This window comes from Anopheles coluzzii, chromosome 2 (genome assembly GCF_943734685.1).
Source record: "Anopheles coluzzii chromosome 2, AcolN3, whole genome shotgun sequence".
Lineage (NCBI taxonomy): Eukaryota > Metazoa > Arthropoda > Insecta > Diptera > Culicidae > Anopheles > Anopheles coluzzii.
In genome coordinates this window covers 113,337,087-113,355,790 of record NC_064670.1, presented here as the reverse complement: position 1 = coordinate 113,355,790, position 18,704 = coordinate 113,337,087, and the positions used below count along the sequence as shown (strand labels likewise).

At 45.5% G+C, this 18,704-nt stretch overlaps 1 protein-coding gene across 3 annotated transcripts in view; it reads right to left on the bottom strand.

The window, feature by feature from the left end:
- Positions 1 to 18,704, bottom strand: part of LOC120950337 (BTB/POZ domain-containing protein 9-like) — a 162,787-nt gene that overhangs the window by 140,790 nt on the left and 3,293 nt on the right. Inside the window, exon 3 of one of the 3 annotated variants that reach the window (XM_049606398.1) lies at positions 14,401 to 14,967. The exons of 1 other annotated variant lie outside the window; for it this stretch is intronic. In XM_049606398.1, coding sequence (XP_049462355.1) covers positions 14,765 to 14,967 — 203 coding nt within the window. In that variant the 3' untranslated portion in view covers positions 14,401 to 14,764. Of the gene's footprint in view, positions 1 to 14,400; positions 14,968 to 16,702; positions 18,145 to 18,704 lie in introns of those variants that run through there. One more of the 3 variants, XM_049606400.1, reaches the window with a different exon arrangement.

Genomic DNA, 18,704 nt, shown 5'->3' with positions numbered 1-18,704 from the left:
TAGCACTGTTTGGATTTGAGAAGCAGCAGCTGCGTCTCACGAAACGCGTCGAGAAAGCTACTGCCTTTGCGCTGATCGTGCTATTTTTTCAACTAAAATGTGCCTACGAAGCAAAGCTTGTATCGTACCTTGCCGAACCGCCCCGTCTCCCAGACGCGGCGTCAATTGTCGACTTGCGCGAACGCAACATCACAGTGCATTCTAGAAAGATCAACATTATGGAAGACGATAAACTAAATGGAATTGTTGAGTTCTACGACGGAGTGCACTTCAAATTCGACGGAATAACGCTGCTCGAAAATCGTGTTGCGCTGGTGCTCGAAAAGCTGTTTGCCGACAGCGTTGAGGGCCATGGGATGCTGTATACAATACTGCCCGAGAACGTTTACGAAACGCTACCATTTTATGCACTTGGTGCTAAATCGTTGCTCAGGAGACGATTTCAGACATTTCAACAGCATGTGTTCGAGGCAGGCATGCAGCAGCACTTGCGCCAGAAGCAAGCCAGCTGTTTGATATGGTACATTGTGAAGAGTAAAAAGATACCCGGTGCATTTGATGGATCATCCGCAGTCATTCGCTTTGATCATCTCAAGCCACTAATGCTGTTTTTCCTCGGACAGTGGGTATTGGAGGTGATGGTGTTTATGATTGAGATGCTGGTGGAAAGATATAAGCGATCGCGACGTGTTTAAGAAAGATGACAAATATTGTAGCATTTCTATTTATTCACGTGTTGCATCGCTTCTTGCTGAGAAATTTGATAATTTGAATAAAATGATTGAGTTAAACCATGAACATAGAATACTTTACGGGTGTCGTAAAAGAAGGATTAAGTTTCTGGTAATAAATTCCGTAACAAGGCCTTGCTCATTATACATGTATTGCGTATGACTCATTCCATCAGCATCCCGAATTGGCTGGATCTTCCAGAGCGCACAACTACTTATACCAAACCAACTCACAACAAAGATCACGCAGCCACAAATAATTTCGCTGCAGGTGCGGGGCCACCACTTCACGATTGTTTGTTTATATTTCGGCTCGTTTATTTTATTAACACCCTAACGAATTGTTATGCCACCTGATGCCGTTCCCCTCTAAAAAAATGGTATTGGTGCATTAATCCGGTCCGGGAATTCCCCTCGCCCCAAAGTATCCCGTTCCGATTGAACATCCGAAACCCCTGTACGCCGACAGAGGCCCGATACTCTGCATAGATTCCATCTAGAATTAAAGCAGAAAGTCCCTGGCGCGCGCGTTTGCGCGGTTATGCGCGGCAACAATTTGAATGATAATGTGCGCCGGCGGATCATAACGCACCGGCGATAAAATGGAAATGATGTACATTTACATTATCATAATATTATTAACGGCACATCGGCACTGATTCTAATCCCAACGCTCGACCGCTCAAGGTATGTGATGTGCCCACCTGCCAGGTGCCCGAACAAGCGTGACGTGTAGCTAATGTGACAATTTACAAGCACTCGCGTCCCGGTGTCACTTTCAGACTGTGGTGCACGGTTTTTTGAGCCGCTGCCGACTCGTTAAGTTGACGCGGCGTTCCATTAAAAAGCGTGACGAGATCATACTTTTTTTGTGTGTCGGATTTGATGGAGCAGAGTACATCAGGGAACCCGTTCAGTGAGAATTCGGGGTGGGAAGACACACGGATAGTGTTTCACGCAACCGCCCAGCTCATGCTGGTCCGATTTTGGCGTTAGTTGGCCGTGCCGTTCTTGGGCTGGATCGCGACGGGAATGCTAATCCAGTGCTAGCGCACGCGCACGAACCTTTACGAATGTTAATTCCCAATTCCGACGAGAAGAATATATTGAGTTGGTTTTTGCGCAGTGGATCTTCAAGTGAAGACTTCAATGAATTTACCATTTCTGCTGAAAGTTGGAGAAGTCTCTTAGAGTTCAATCTAAGACCCTGAAGAACAAAACACAGGGCTTGCCAGCAAAGAAAACATCTCGAAAGTACATTCCAGCGATGGTACAGCTATGGACGCTCTCCTCATTAGGCTACTCAGAGGATCTGCTAAATCATCTCCCGTCCTTATTATGACACCTTTTACTGCGTCCTCCCCTGAGGGCAAAACCTGCTGCACCGTCTCGTCGTGATTGGTAAGCGACAAACCCTACTGCGAACCTGTCAAATTTGTTTCAACCCGTGGAGGGACCATCCGATACCCAAAACAAAACCAGAAAACCCCGCATAAAACTAAGCCCTAGGGTCTGGCCGGACACCTCATTAGCATTATCTGCGGGATTCCGAACTATTCCCTGCGTGCCCGTTCCCGTTGCTAGTCCAGCAGGGAGAGCTGCCGGTCAGCAGTAGTCAACAGTGCTAGAGGCAGTAGTAGATCACAAACCCAGAACACCCCAACCTTTTCACGGCGGGACGGAGCGGAATCAAAACACTCGTAAAACGGCGCACCATGCCCGTGACATGTTTTACGATCATATTTCAGCGGCCATTAGGTCGCGCATAAAACGTAATTTACAATTCAGCTGACTTCCCCTCGAGCGCGTATGTGTGTGTGTGTGTGTGGTTTTATGTCCCCCTTCCCCCCATACACACCAACCGCGCATTCCCATTCGTGATCATGATCGATGCTGATGCCCCAATGTTTCGTCGCAATGTACCCATCTGCATCACGCGAGACGCGAACCCACGCCGGGCACGTCCGCGCCCTGTGCACGGATAATGATTTAATCTCGGCATGATTCCGCACGTCCACGCCCGGCACAGCATGGGGTTTGTTTCAACGGCTTCACCACCTCCTCCTCTCCATCCCTCAACCCACAAAATGGGTAATGTGTTTCCGAAGGCAGGCGTCACGCCATAAAAACGGCCGGCATGACGGCGGGCAAACCTCGCCGCTGCCGTCTGCCGAATACTGAAATGGGCGCAAAATAACACCCGCCACCAAACCGTGGCGGCGGCCGTTGTCACGCTCGACGCTCGTAAAGATGTCAGAATATTGTCACAGATCAATTCCGTTCGATTCCGGCCAGGTTCGAAATCGGAGTTTGGGGAGGCATTTGCGTTTGCAAACGAGCGAACGACGCACACGCCGAGAAGGAACATGCTGTGCGTCCAAGAGGACACACCATCTCATTGGGGCGCTGGGGCGGGGAGGAGGGGGGGGGGGTGCAGAGGGACCGTACACCTCGGGCACGTCTGGCATTCGAGTATGAATATTCATCGCCGCTCGGTTCGCTGTCCACGAGCGTGGCCGACAGCGACAGTATCGACGACTCCTGGGAACTGCACGGAAGAACTGCTGAACGAACGTGTCATAAATATGTTCCAGATATTATTGACCTCTCCCTGGGCTACCCCCAAACCCGGCAAGATCACCAGCATGGCAGTGCTCGAATCGATCGCTGACGAACGTTTGTTTTATTTATGGGAATATAGCTGACCATACATGAGCAAATTATTTTAACTGCCCGATGGTCATTAGAACGGGACTGATTGAATGTCTGTGTTTGGTTTTCGCGATGTTTGTTGTTATGATGAGATGTTACGAGTCTCGGACTGGTAAAATTTGAAAATATTTGCATATCCATTAGCTAGTCTATTCAAAACAAGACATTCAAGATGTCTACTACTTCAACAATGTTTGGAATGTGGATAGTTTTAAGCGAACTCTATAATTACATTTCATTTGAAATGCCTAACACAAAATGGAATTTAATACCTCGAAACATGCAGTGAAGTCTCAGTAGACTGAAAGTGAACTGTCTCTCCCATGTGTATTCTTGCTTTTAAAAGATATTTGAATTGAATACTCCATTGCAACATGGAACAAAAAACAAGTTTGCATAAAATGAATGTATTTGTAAACTGTAGAGCTTTTTGAGACTCGGCTTAAGGAGTCTGCACTGAACTGAAGAAGATATATTCTTCACTAGCATTACAATTTAGGGAGTTCGTACAGGAGCAAAGATAACTTCTTGTTAGCGAAACGACCTACGCGATGGTCATACCGGTATCTACAGACTTTCGAAACTTATTTAAAAATTTCCACGCAACCGGATAGTCAATTCTTACTACGGGGAATGGTCCATACGAGACATTAACCCAGCAAGGAGTCGTTAAGTCGTGTGAGTTGACGACTGTACCACGGGAGCACCCTACAATGGAACAAAAGAGCTTAACATTTAACATAAAGATCTGCAATCGAAATAGTTTATAACGAAGGTATTCCTTGAAAGAAAATACGATCCTTTGCAATTACTTCGCTTTTTTTTTTGTTACAAAACCAACCAAAAACATTTCCACTTGAATGTAACCATTTTCAAAACGCTTCAATTTGTCCACCCTTAATCAGCGCTGACAGATCACGGCGATTAATGACTTCCTGTTAAACGGGAGCAATTACTTTCGTCACACGTCTTCCCGCAGGCTTAAGCACTCGGTAATCCAGCGCAAGTGATAATCGCAATGCGGATAAGCAATTTGATCATAATTTTCTCGCAGGCTAAAATGTCACCGCATGATTGCCGCTCAACAGTAACACAACACCTTGCAACGCGTTATTTCAACCTTCCGAAACGTCGCATTTTGTCGGAACGCCCAGGGTACACGCAGACCAGATTCCGGGGCCATCGAAAACGAAATTAAATTCAGAGTTTAAGAAGAAAATAAAAATCTTTAAAGACACAAAACAAGTAGCGAGGATAAGAGTTTTGAATTGAACAAAAAAATACAACAACAGTGAGCCACAAGACGATCCTCTTGGTACGGTTGTGGTAGATCCATTTGTCAACGTTTCGCTAAAATTGCCACCGAGAAGGAACACCCGAGATGATGCATTTTCGTATGCGTTTTTGTTTATTCGTTTCTTTTGCAGAACCAACAGTCCTTCTTCTGCATCGAATAGCAGTTTCTTTTGCGTGCTTGTGTCAACACACACTCCTTCTTCTACCGGTAGCGACATTCCGCGCATCTCAAACGTTCGCCGCTGGTGCCGTGTGTGTTGTGCGAGGGTCGCCGCTTTTAATTATGCTTAATTCAATTAAATGCTCCACATTCCGTGTTCGTCACATATTTGTCAGTAGGTGCGCACACCTGCCAATTTTGTGCCCGTTCTGGCTTTCCCGGGAGGAGTGATTTTCTTCCCTCCGGCGGCGGGTTGCTTTTGCGATAACGCAAACACACCACCGAGAACGGTCATTAGTGTGGAAGCGAAATCGGCCTTCCCTGGCGTCCGGATGCCGCAAACCGGAGATCGTTTCATTGTGCTGTTTGTTTGTTCAGTTTTTCGTGCATTCATTCTTAACAGCATCAGGCGTCTTTTGACCACTTATCGGACGAGCAAGCCGTCGCCGTCTTCAAATGCCCGAGATACGGGCACAGGGCAGCATCCCCGTGCGGCAGCGAAGGATACGGCACCGGCAGCGAGATATGGCTGGCGCGACCGTGAGCTCCGCAGTACAAATTGAAACATCGTCCCCTGGCCGGCCGGAAGCAGCACGCCACGCACTTGCCGGCGCTGGCGGGCATTACCTGCAGCGCCCTGCGGTGTCTGCGGGCACTGAAGCACCAATTATCGGCCGGTGCGTGTGCACTGCCCGTGTCTAGCCGGCGTCCTTCCCGCTGTGTCAAGTGCGCCAGCCACTGACTTATCAGCTCTTCCTCCCGTTGCGTACATCCAAGTGGATGAATGTGTGGACCGTTTTCGAGCCCAAACACACGCACAATCCGTTTGTTCATTGACTAATTACGAACCCTACGGGGTAGGTACATCGTGCCGGATGAAGGCAAAACACACAAAAAGAAGCTTTATAAACGCTATCGCTGATGCACGTGGCGCTGCCGCCAGTGTCGGAGAGCTGGGATGGAAGGAAAACAAAACGCTCATAAAAAACAATCCCGCATACAACGATTAGGAAACTAATCGATGCAATCCGTCTGGACGGGGACGCGGCTAAATACTTTCAAGCCTAACACGAACGCACACGGTTAGAACGCGAACGGTTAGAGCGAAGTTGTAGATCGCTGGAAGTTGAGAAAAGCAACAAAAAAAAAGAAACCAGTTCTCATCTTCCTTTCACACGCTTCTCTAGGCAAACAAACGGATTTGAGGATCGAACGGGTAAAAGCAAAAGGAATAGGCTGTAATTGTCTTTTTAAACTCTGTAAACTCTTAAACAAACCCTCATAACTCTGGTTCATTCAGTAGTGTGTATAATATTTAATTTGGTAATCGATAAAAGAATCTATTCTTTCTAAGACTTTCCCGAAACCTCTTTCATATGTCCATGTTAGCCTGTTTAGAAATTTTACTTCAAAAATCATGCCAGCAACACATTTCTCTCCAATCATTGAACACCGCAACCCAGCGCAAAACGTCAACCGATGAATGAAAAATGATCCCAACACGGCATGTTCCGTTGAGTATTTTCATAACAGCACAGCTTCTGGGACCCTTCCAAGATACATGCCGGAGATGTTTGTGAGTGGGGGAAAATGTGCAACCGACAACAGACCTAAAAGGATAACGAACAGACTTGAAGATACACGAGCAAGATACGCAAGCGACGGAGACAGGACGATGACGACAGTGAGGTGGGCTGAACCGAAAACCAAGGTTCCAATTCTAACCATTTCCTGTGTCTCGTCCCACAGCACGAGACGGACGGGTAAAAGCAAAACTAATGCACAAAAAACCTACAACACCGACCAAAACTTATCTCAACGGCACACCAATCAGGAACCCTTGCGCTTGCAAACAAGCGCAAGATAAAGGCACGCGAAAGACGATCCCTTTTTTTGCTCTCTGTGCGTTACGGCAGTTCCTCGAGATGTGCCTGTGGGGTGAAGCAGAAGCAGAAAGCAACAGGGACCTTCGGTTTGCCAATGGCTTCCGAGTGACGCACGTTGGCATGTGTACCGCCGGATGAGTCACACGATGTGTCCAGTCTCATAACTGGACGCGTCTCGCTTTGCGATAGGATTATCGATCGGGCGAACGGTACCGAGAGCGACAGGATTATGGCATTCCTGTAGGTGGGCCAGCCCAAAAAAAATACCCTTCAAAAACCTCACCGTGCGGTCAGGCCGGGTGAGTGTAGTAACGGCACACACACAAAAAAAGTATTAATTACCTAGTCTTTACTGTCGCAAAAAGAAAAAAAAAGCAAAAAAGGACCATGAAAGCAATATTAAAAATGCCACCAAGCTATTAGCAACAGGCTCAGACCCCACGAAATGACCGAAGGGTTCGTCACTTGATGGAGAGGAGGTTTTTTGTTCTTTCGTTTCTACTCTACTGGGCTCCTGAAACCACCCACAGCCACCGCAACGCACGCAGGCTTTTAACGGGTGTTTCGGTGTTATTCCTCCTGCAACTTTCCAGAGAATGAAATCCTTCCCGGGTCGTGTGGTACGATGGAATGTGCCCCGAGAGAGCGACCGAACGCGCGCGTGTAACTTAATACCAAAATAACCCATCACTCCAGCCCTCTAATGACTGAGGTTTGTGCTGCAAATCCCTTTTTTTGTACAAGGAATGTGGCGTTTTTTTCTGCCCCACTGCCCACATATCCTTTTTAAGTGTCTTGGTGCGGTCGAGGGCTGTCTTGTCGTGTTGCTCAACCCAGAGACTCGTCCCTCATCGAAGGACTCATCCCGGTCGGCCAACCCGATCGAATCGGTTTCGAATTTCCCCCGTGTTGCCCCGCGCGTGGACATTTTGTCATCCGGTGCGGGCTCTCGTTGCATGCCGCACCGGGAGCCATGTGCCACAGCTGCGCTCCGAACACTTCCAAACGCAAAGCACAAGGCCATCCCCGAGGGATCCTGGGAGAACGTGTGTATGTGTTGTACGTTAATTAAGCTCCCGCTGGGCGAAAAAGTAATCCCGTTTTCAACCCTCCCCATGGTCGTGCGGTTTTGTGGTGGTGCTTTCAACGATGTTTTACGATTTGCTGCCCGGCATTGCTGTGCTGTGGGCATCATGTTGCGCACCACCAACTCCGCGTAGGCGTCGCGCTTTATTAGGTGTTTGGGGACAGGGACGGGACTCTATCGTCTGCAAATGGTACGACGGTGCTGCATGGGTTGGTGTGCTTCAGTCTTAAGTATTTGCATCGTAACATCTTCAACATGCAGCCGAGATTTATGAAATATGGTTCGTTGTCACATGCTGACTTTCTTGGCGTAAAGGTGCATATACGCACGGGGTTGTGTAGGCAACAGTGAACGAAGGGGAACGTGTGATGCGTTTATTGGTTTATTGCAAAGTTTACACATACTTATGTTTTGAGATTTATTTCACTGCACTGGTGTTCTTGTTAGGTTCTGTTCATTTCCTTATTACTCTTTGTGGGACACTTCCGTCAGGAAATGTAGGACTTTGGGTTTTCAAAACGTTCTTAATTAAAAAACGCTTCAATTTATGTTATTAAATACCTTACACAGACTTCAAATTGTTAAAAGTAGAATTGAGTAATTGTGAAAGTGCCAAGCGTTCAAATCGGGCGTAAGATCATGTGTTTGGTAGTGCTGGTAGACTTGGGCCACAAGGGACACTGTACCACGAACATGTAGCATACTTTCTGGACACCTTATGACGTTATGTCATAGTCTGTCAAATCACAAATATGGCATGAATGTATAACTTAATGTCACACAGAGCGCTCAGCAAGTATGCCAACTTTATCAGACCACCTGAATTGAATATTCAACTTTATATTCACGGTGAATCTTTATCTGTAAATTTACATTTTGAAAATTCTTGGTAACAAATTAAAAAAATATGACAGGAATTAATAAAATCACCAAGACATGAGGAAAAATTCTGTTCTACATATTGAACTTGATCCACTCTTGAGCCTTTTTTTCATCATCAGCATGTTAGGAAAACAGGTTGAGTCAAGCGTGGCTGATGATCTGGATTGTTCTGCAAATTGGCGAACACCTCTGCTGTTTGGGACACTTTTATTGCATGTAAAGGATATTTGAGGAAATTGGTCCCTTGGCCCGGAGGTCTATGCAGCCGATCAAACAGTGACAAAGTACTTAGGAAACATAAACAAACAAGTCAGGAAGCTAGTTTCGGAACTACAGGCTATGACGCCACAACCCTCAACCGTCATTTCAGGAGATAGATCGGCTGAATCTCGATGTGATACCATAATCAACGAACCGGTCCAACATCCCCCAAATGCGTCCTATCAAGAATTACTGGACCAACATGATGCAAAAGATTTAGCCCAACAATTTTGTCACAAAAACTGAGGACTTCACAACAATCCGAGGAAGAATTTAAAAACATCCCTAAACGCATATCTTCTTCCGCCATGCTGATAATTGACGGATAACTGACGCAAAGCAGCTTGGAAGGTCGTAGATTTATTTTTAAAAGTAATCCTGAATAATAACTTTTTAAGGAGAGTTTATGAAATGCAAATCTTACAGTCTTACAGTTTTGTTCTATAGCTATTCGAAATAGTTCCATTTTTTAATGCAAACGTTACGTTTGATTCTATTTTTTTTATTGATTGAACTTTTCAATTCCATTACAATCAACCCTGATTGTTAGCGTTAAGAGGTGCAAAGTTTTAAATTACAGATGCTCACGTAATATTAGCTAGAAACCAAAATTCAAATCCCCTATCAAAACCTATTTTCAATCAAATTCCCTTCATTAGCATCATGATATTGATTTTTGTCAAAATCTATTGAATATTAAAACATCTGCCTTTAGGTTCTGCCAAGTCCCTTTCATCGCTGAAAAGGGATCCACAATGTTCCCTGGCAAAAAAGACAATTTTTCAATTTTTATTTCATATTTTACTTCACTTTTCGCCGCACTCATTGCAAGTTTCAGCCAACAAAATGATTAATTCATCCGCGAGCCCGTCCGCGATCAATAACGGAAACCCTTTCACTGAACATCCTCAGTTCACCGCAGTGTAAATGCAAAATCACTTAGAATTATGCAAAATCACCTAGATCCCTTCCCGCTGCCCAGCAATCAACGCAAATTGATTTCACATCCAGCAACAGTAACGATAATCCCTCTGCCAATCGCAACTGCAGCCAACAGCGACCCTGGCCGTTACAACCGGTGTAACGGGTTAAATGAAATGGCCCCTCTCTAACTCTCTAACGGATCGCTTCAATGATTAACCGGATCGTGAGCTTTTTTTTGTGAGTGTGCTAGAATTCAATTACCAACCGGTGTCCTCCCGGGGTCCCGTCCCGGTGGGAAAAGTGGCCTCCGGTGACAAATGACAAGTGAATGAGTTGACACAATCGATCCGGGACCGTACAGGGACGAAACAAAGGCACCATGGAAATGCAGCCGTTTTTGCATAGATGCAAAACTCGTCCCCCTCCTCCCCTTATCGGAAAAGGCAGGCGATGCGATCATTAATGTCAGCCAATCCGTTCCGGCTCGGGAGCAAGGGCAAAACCAGCCTGTATCGCATGGTTCTGTGTCTCTCCCCGCTTCACATTTGCTTGCGCCGTTTGTGATTGATGAAGCTGCATATGATGTGTGCACGCCACTTCCGGCTTGCCTGGCGCAGCTGCTTCTGCCGTCCTATCCTAGGCGCACCGTTTTGTCGTCGGCCCGAAATTGATGAGCCGTGAAGCGTTTTGCATAAATTAAGTTGATAAACTTGGTTTATACACACATACTGCCGCGTGTTTGCACGCTTTAAACGGTACGATTTGTTTTATTAGCGTCCACCGGCAAGGCCACCCTTGCCGACGACATGGAGCAACCGGTTTGCCCGCGGCCCATGAAGCACTTGCCGGGGCGCGACTGATCGAGCGCGTCCGTGCTAGGACGACCGAAGGCGCCCCTATAATCGCCCGGAGGGTGAGCCCAAGAAAGGGCTCATGCTGCTGCTGTTACTGCCGCTGTTTACTTAACCTCCAGTGATTGTGGCACACGCAAACACTTGTGCTACTGTCGCATTACGTGCCGCGGTAAACGAAACGAGGAGTGAAGTAATTTGCATAATTGCAGTCAATTAATCATGATTAATAAAGAGGTGATTTTTTTTTTCGGGCCGGGCGGCCTCTGCGGTTGATCTTGCGGATCGGGTAGGGCGCCCGTTTTTTTAATAAAGGTTGTTTTGGGATTGTCTGTGGGTAAGCACACATTTGTGCTTGTGAAAATTCCTATGCCAAGGACGATGAAGAGGGGGCAATCGTCTATTTTTATGCAAATTTAGCGTTTCAATGCGACAAATCGATCAACTGTTTAGGCCAAGTTTAGGTAAAAGCGAGCGTTTAATTATTGAAAAAACGAACGCATACGACGCATGCGACAAATTATCGAAAAGCTTGATAAATTGAACCCTTTTATCACTTGGCCCGAATCAGGAAGGATCGACACAAACCTCAATGACTCCAGACAAACGAGACCTTCAATGTCGGACGTCTCTGCGGGCTGCTTTGATCCGATTCCAAATAAAACCCATGGCGCTGAGAAGAGCAGACCGTCCGCCCCAGCAGAACGACGGTCGTTGAATAAATCTTCAATTAACCACCAGCAGACAGCGGATACTTTATGGTGGCCGCAATGTCCGTGCAAGTCCCCGTAGACGGTCTAAGTTTGGTAAACGAAGCCAGACGAAAGCCCGGCTAATGATTGAAGGTTTTTGCCGGTTTTTTTTCTTCTTCTAGCACGGACACGGAGAGAGGAACCTACCACGACAGTGTGTCACCCACGCGCCACGGAATCGATCGAATGGTGAGCCAGACTTTGTGTGTGATCCTTTTTCGTTCGAGCAACAGCACTGCAGCACTACGGGGAGGGAAGCGGTTTTGGTTAATTAATGAATTAGTTGAAGTGAAAGTTTTATTGCGCGTTGCGTTTTGCGTTGGCGCACACACACACACACGTTGGCGTTTGTCCGTGTGGCGCTTGTACCTTGAGCTGTTGGTCGTCTGGGAATGGGGCGAGCAATCGTACCCGCGGTCCGCGGTGAGGTGCAATATGCATTTACATGCACACCAAAACCGTCCGCCGCGGTTGTTGCAGCCAGACTTCTGGCGCAACCGGTCGCCAGATATCGAGCCGTATTTGTTAATTGTAATGTCAACGGTGCAATAAAAATTAAACCACCCAAGCCACCCGGAGAGGGTGTGAATGCTGGCTGATGTCATGGATTATTTATTCAAGGTGGAAGTGATTTTTTCTCCGACTTAATTACCCATCAACAGCATGCAAGAAGGGAAAGGTACAATCTTTTATGTTAATTTTCAATTGATCGCTCCTTCGTTTGAATAAAAAAACAGGTGAAATTTTAGAAAACAATCTCAATAACTCCAAACCACTCAATTCCAAATAGTATTAGGATTCGTTTAGAATTTTGTTAAATTAATATGAAACAGTTTACAGGCATTTTCGGCCCATCCGTTTCTCGCACTCCGGCCAGATTCCGAACAAATTATGCTCGGTCGTCCGAAACGATTGCATCAAACATTCCATTTTCCGTTCCTGTTGGCAAACGCAAAATGTATCATGTTAATAAAACGGCCAACCATTGTGGAATGTGGCCAAAATCGATGCGCAGTCAACGCAGTCAGACCCACGGTTGAATTTTACGATTCCCTAAATCGATCATCACAGCTTCCCGTTCGCCGTTTGGGTAGGTTCCCAATCGATCGTATGGTTGATAGTATTTAGCAAACACAGGAAAAAAAAGAGGCACTAAAGCCCAAAACCGTCGCGCTCATGAAGTTATGTTTGGTTTTATGGGGAAGCTATCATTTGTTTTTCTTCATGCTTAGGCTTTTCTTTTTTGGTTTTTGCTTGTAACGAATTATACAATTTCATAATTTGTGTCATCATTATCCATCGATAGGGCCATAAATCGTGCGCTGAGTGGTACGATGTTATGATTTCTTTGCTTGTTTAATAGCTCCACCAGCAAAACGCAACGTTCGTGAAGCAGCACCAACATGGAACGCGCGCTTGGGGAAGGAAAAAAAACCTGTTTCGAGCGAAATGCATCCAACCGAGAGATGTAACCTGCAGCTGCTCCTGCCGCTGTTGCAGTTGAAGGACACGCTGCTGCTTGTCGCCGATGTGATGCTAAACGATTCACACGGCTGTGGCCGTTCTAAGTGATTTCTAAAACCTACACAAAACGCATGAGAGAGAGAGGGAGGGGGGAGGAAAGATGCTTAGAAACAGGGCAAAACAGGGAGGACACAGAACAGAAAACTGGCTCCGAATGGCAGACGGACAAAAACCCCGACAAATTAGCTTTTTTGGTACGGGCACGATGGTCGCTGTTCATGCGTTTAGATGTGTAAAGTTTGAAAGAGGTTAAATTTGAGCAAACATTCTTTCTTTATTATACCAACAAAATATTGTATGAAAGAAATGAAAAAGGGTTAAAATAATTATTCATCTTTTCCAATTGTTATTTCTTATCCAATAAGTATTTTAAAATGCATTCAAAAGACTCTACAACAAGCCACGAACCTTCCCAAACGACCAATCGCTCAAAATCGGCGCCTTGGCCAGGTTGTCTCCTTCTGCCGTCAAAATCATTCTTACTGTTCATCGTGCCACCCGCCCCATCAACTATCCGTCAATCCGACGAACCATCGATTTAATTACGGCTCACTAACGCTGCCGCCACGATAACACCCCAACCTACTGACGCCACCAATTCTATCGACGGCATAACAACGAACCAACAACGAACAGCATCTAGCATGATGGATCATTCTGCTAGAACATCCCCCACACCACAGCGCGCTCTATAATCAAACACCGCGCGCCGGTGGATGCTTTCTCACGCAAATGCGTCACTCGCGTCGCGAGACGCAAAGGTTGGTACGGACGCGCCCGCTTTCAGATAGATTTTGCGGCATGGTGGCCACGCGTGCACCACTCTCATCCTCATATCGATCCCTTGTCGGCTTGTCTTAAGCTGGCTGACGCTGGACCCCCGCCCTTAAGTGCCGCGTCGTTGCGGCCGTTTATTTAGACACACGTGCCCCGTCTACCGCCACCGTGTCGGTCGGTCTTTATGCGGTGGTCGTGCGCGTGTGAGTGCGCGCGCGCTCTCTAGCGCACGTTCCGTTTGCCGAAGGCGGGAAATGGTTGAAAATCGTGACTGATAAATTCAATCAGCGGCTGTAATCGCGTCGAGCGACTTGCCGGGTGCCCCTGGTGTGCTCGCATTTATTAATAGTTAGACTATTGGAAGGGGGGAAATAGAGGCAAAGGAGAGAGAGAGAGAGAGGAAGATAGCTTAGAGCTATGTATTGGAGAGCTTTCCACTTTGGGAGGAACTATCGATATAAAATGAACATTTTTTCAATTAAACACATAAAAGTGAAGATTAAGAAGGACATTTGCATGGAATAATATTGCCTCTATAAATTATTTAAAAAAATATATAACTATTAGAAAACAAAAACTTTATTTTTTCACCAAAGAGCGGAATGTTTAATCGATTACGTGAAGGCCACGACATTCACCTTCCTCCTAATCATCTTCAGCTATCCGGTTGTGGAGCGAGTGAAGAGCTTAACCCAGCCAAGTAAAACATAATAATCAGTTGATGGCTATCAACAAATGATTTATAGGCGTCGGAATGCCACCGGTAGGAAGATTGATGGGGCTGGTTGGCAAGTGGGTGGGTCCTGCTTCTACACCATATCCTTCTTTCCATTTTCATACTAGTCGCAGGGAAAAAGGTGCACACGTGCGGCATGCCCGTCTCGGAAAGCGTAGTCGAAAGTATAGAAAAAAATCTATTTTCTATCGCTCGAGGGCCGTAATTATGTGCCACTTTAGGGTGGTAGTGTGGCGTGAGATGGAGCTTTTGGGCGTTCTGTGCGTGCTGTTTCGCCTGAAGGGCGGGTGAATCGTTCGCCTCGGGGTGGGACACAGATAATCCCACATTAGGCAGGCGCTTAAGATACTTGTGGTTGTTTCACTTGGAGGAGATACAAACGGATTACCTGTTTTAAATGAGGAATGAAGCAATTCACTAAATTAATTTATTTTCATGAAAAAACACAATAAACATTGTTATTTTTTAACAGATAAAATCAACCTTGAGAAGAACGTCTTTCTATTATCTACGTTCAAATAATTCCGGAATCTTCTGACCGTTTCTGCTCCCATTTTACCGCAAAACAAACACGCTCGTACTGCACAACGGTAAGATAAATTTATTTTAATTCGATTAATTCGTAAGCAACTGCCAATCGGCTAATGAACACCCCGGGAACCATCGGTCCGTAAACGGATGCGCGGCCGGCATCATATCTCCAACACCTCCGGGAAGACGGACCTCGGCCGAAGAATGTGCAATCGAATGGTTTCATTATTGATAATATTTGACGCACCGGCCACACTACGGTGTGATTTCATAAATTTACTATCTTACGATTTGCATCGATGCGAACCCCCCCGCGTTGATGCCGTTCTTGCCAAAGTTCTTGGCAATCGTTGGGGCTCTAAAATTATTTTACGACTCTACGCCCAAAGCGCACCCGGGTTGTCTGCATTTGCTTACTGATAAGCATCGTTACATATTTATTTGGGGGAGTGTTAATTAAAAAATTACGTTCCAAATGTGCGGCTGGACGATTGCGGTGATTTCAAGCAGTGAAGCTTTCCAGTCCCATTCGTCATTGAACCGAGCGGGTCCGCTTTTTGATTTCCTAATATTTTCTTCTTTTCTGGTTGTAAGATAACAATTACGGAAAAGCACAAGGCACCAAAGGCGTCGCTTGGAAAAGAAAGAAAAAAACAAGCAGGAAACACTGCAAGATAAATAAACATACCGAAAAGTGTAACCGCCCGTTGGGAGCCGATTAAAGGCCACAATAAAACCCAAACGCATCACCATCAACCCCATCAGCACACAATAGAAAACGAACCCAAAACAACAACGAGAACGACAACAACAAAAACCGGTCAAGATGGTTCCGAGTGCAGCTGCACATTCTTGGTTTTATTGTGTGTTCGCTTTTATGGTCCAAACGCGTCCTGTTGCATTCCCGGTGTTGCATCCTTCCCGTTCCTGCCGCGATGTGCCCGGCGTGGTTGCACGATCATTGGCTCGCAGAGGAGCTGCTCGGTAGATTTTGTGACTCAGAATGGCGCCGATCGGCCACAGGTCAATCTTTACCGTTTTCCATGATGCGCTGAGATGGAACTGGGTGAATAAGGTGTGATGAGGAGACTGTGATTTTTTATGGGTTTTGGAGGTGCTTTTGGTTCACATGGTGATTGATCAGTGTTATTCGGATGATGAGTCATCATATGCAATAATTGCTGCAATAAGATATTTTAACTTTTAGAGACAGTTGGAGCCAAAGGCGAGTCATTTCTTCTTAAATTAAGACTGTCTTTGGTAATCAATGACATTCATAAATTTATTTATTTACTTAATGACCAAAAACCCTTTAAGAAGTTTTAAGAGTTTTAAGAAAAATAAATTCACTTTGTATTTTATCCTAGAAATGAGTGAAGCTGACCGAACAATAAAAAGAATTTAATTATTTTTTCAGACGATATTTATCAAAAGTTGGCTTGTTATTAAATATTCGTGAAGCATTGTTCATCAAAATACACACACAACATGCCTTATATTTCACGTTTATTGTGATTATTTAATTTTATGTTATATTGTGTATACTAGCGTGAAATGACAAAATAAAAAAAAACTTCAGTGTAATACAGGGTTTCCCACGATTTATTGGTTGGTTCCCATATTTTTTTGATGCGTTCCCACGATTTTTTGGTCGTTTCCCAGAAGTTTTTGGTCCAATTGTATTGATATCCAATCGGAAAATACCAATACATTATGGGAACGAACCAAAAATCTATGGGATACGACCAAAAAATCGTGGGAAACCCTGTAAACTATAGTACAAAACAGCAGAATATCCTAACGTTTATTATCTTTTTATTCGTATTTTTATTAACGTTTTTTGGGATATCATCTAAAGCCAATAATTTACGTTCAATTTCACTCGATCGCCAACTGGACTTTTAACATTTAAAAAACCACGAGTTGCATTGCATATTTATGGGAATATAATATTTAACTACGGTCAGCAATGATACAGAATTTTATTCCAACCTAAGAACTGTCCATGAAAGTTGAATCCCCGTAGATAACTTCCTTCATCAACCTTTACACTTCATACCACTGTGCACCGACTGATCTGTCCCGTTTAAAGCTTACAGTGTTGCAAACGGGCTCTATAAGCTTTAATATTTCGCCTCCCCCCTTACATGGCAAAAACCAATTCACTTCGATGTGCACAAGGCTACCCTTCCAGACATCCAGACGAAACCGGGCAAAAGTGGAGACCGCCATCATATCGCCAACGCCGTCGTGCAGCAACAAAAGCCGGCCGCACACGCATTTGTCTCCGCAAACTTGCCGCCATAACGATGCCCCCAGACAATCACACTAACGATGGCTGCCACTCTGTTGGCATCTCCTCCCGTACCCTCGCAGTAATCGCAGGTCACAAAAGATCGCGTAAGGAAAGTGTGAGGAAATTGATTTGCATGCTAGTAAAAATTTAATACGGATCAATAACGGACTGCCATTTATTGTTTTTGTTTTTCTCGTTGTACATTATCCCATGCCACTCGCGCCACTGTGTGAACTGAAACGGGGTAGGGCAATAAACGTGAGACTCATCGGTGTGCAATGACGACGATGACCACAGGACGCGGTAAAGCGAATGCCCGACACTCGTCTGTGCCCAAGCCGGCTCGGTATGGACAGTGCGCCATAAGCCGTGTGTAGTCTACGAGGTGTTGCACACGTACAAAACGACCGATTGGATATTAAAGCCGTGTTTTGCACACAATTCATCGCTAGCTTCCGTACGGTATCGCTTTTGGGTGATGGTGGTGCGGCCTGCTCCGTCCCATTTCGAACGTAAACGATCGGTGACACATAGCAACGTGCCGTACTGTTTCCCTGGCGTGTGCTCTTTGACGGGGGTTTTATACTAAATTCCACTCATAAGGTAAACCAGTGAGGAAGTTAATGCTAAGGTATGGTACGAGACGTCATTAAAAACACTCCTTCCAGGTTGAGACTCGTTCTAAAGCGATGATCTTGGGCAACAAGTTTCTGGCGTCCCTCTATCACGTACAGTATACTATATTAAAAAAAAGCACTATATTAAAAAAAAATATTTATATTTAATAAGCAACGAATATAAATCCCAATGATTGGTTGTATCAAGATCCTCCCAGCCTTCACCAACCTTGCCCTAAAAATCGTTCCAGCCGCACTGTCCTCTACCTGTTTAGCTGCTTCAAATTAAAGCAGCACAACAATGGAATTGAATTCAAACCTTCCCAAACGCTCCCAAAAGGACATCCCATCTCGGCGGCGACAACCATTATGAAGCTCATCAAACCATCGCCAAAATGCCCCGCGATCTTTATCTTCGCGCAGCACTTCTTTCCCTTCAATCAACGAATCTGCCCGTTCCGTATGGTGTCCCTTTTTTATCTTCACTGGTGTCTTGTTTATCCCTATATTCCCACTCGGGGGGCCCAACTCCACTCCCTTAGCAGACACCTTTACGCCGCAAACAATGGCTGGAATCGGTGGCAAGGATCCGCGCCTAGTTGCAACCCCCTTTTGCCACACATCAAACAAATGAAGGCACTTCTCTGCTGTTTTGTCTGTGTTTGGGCAACGGGTGAAACA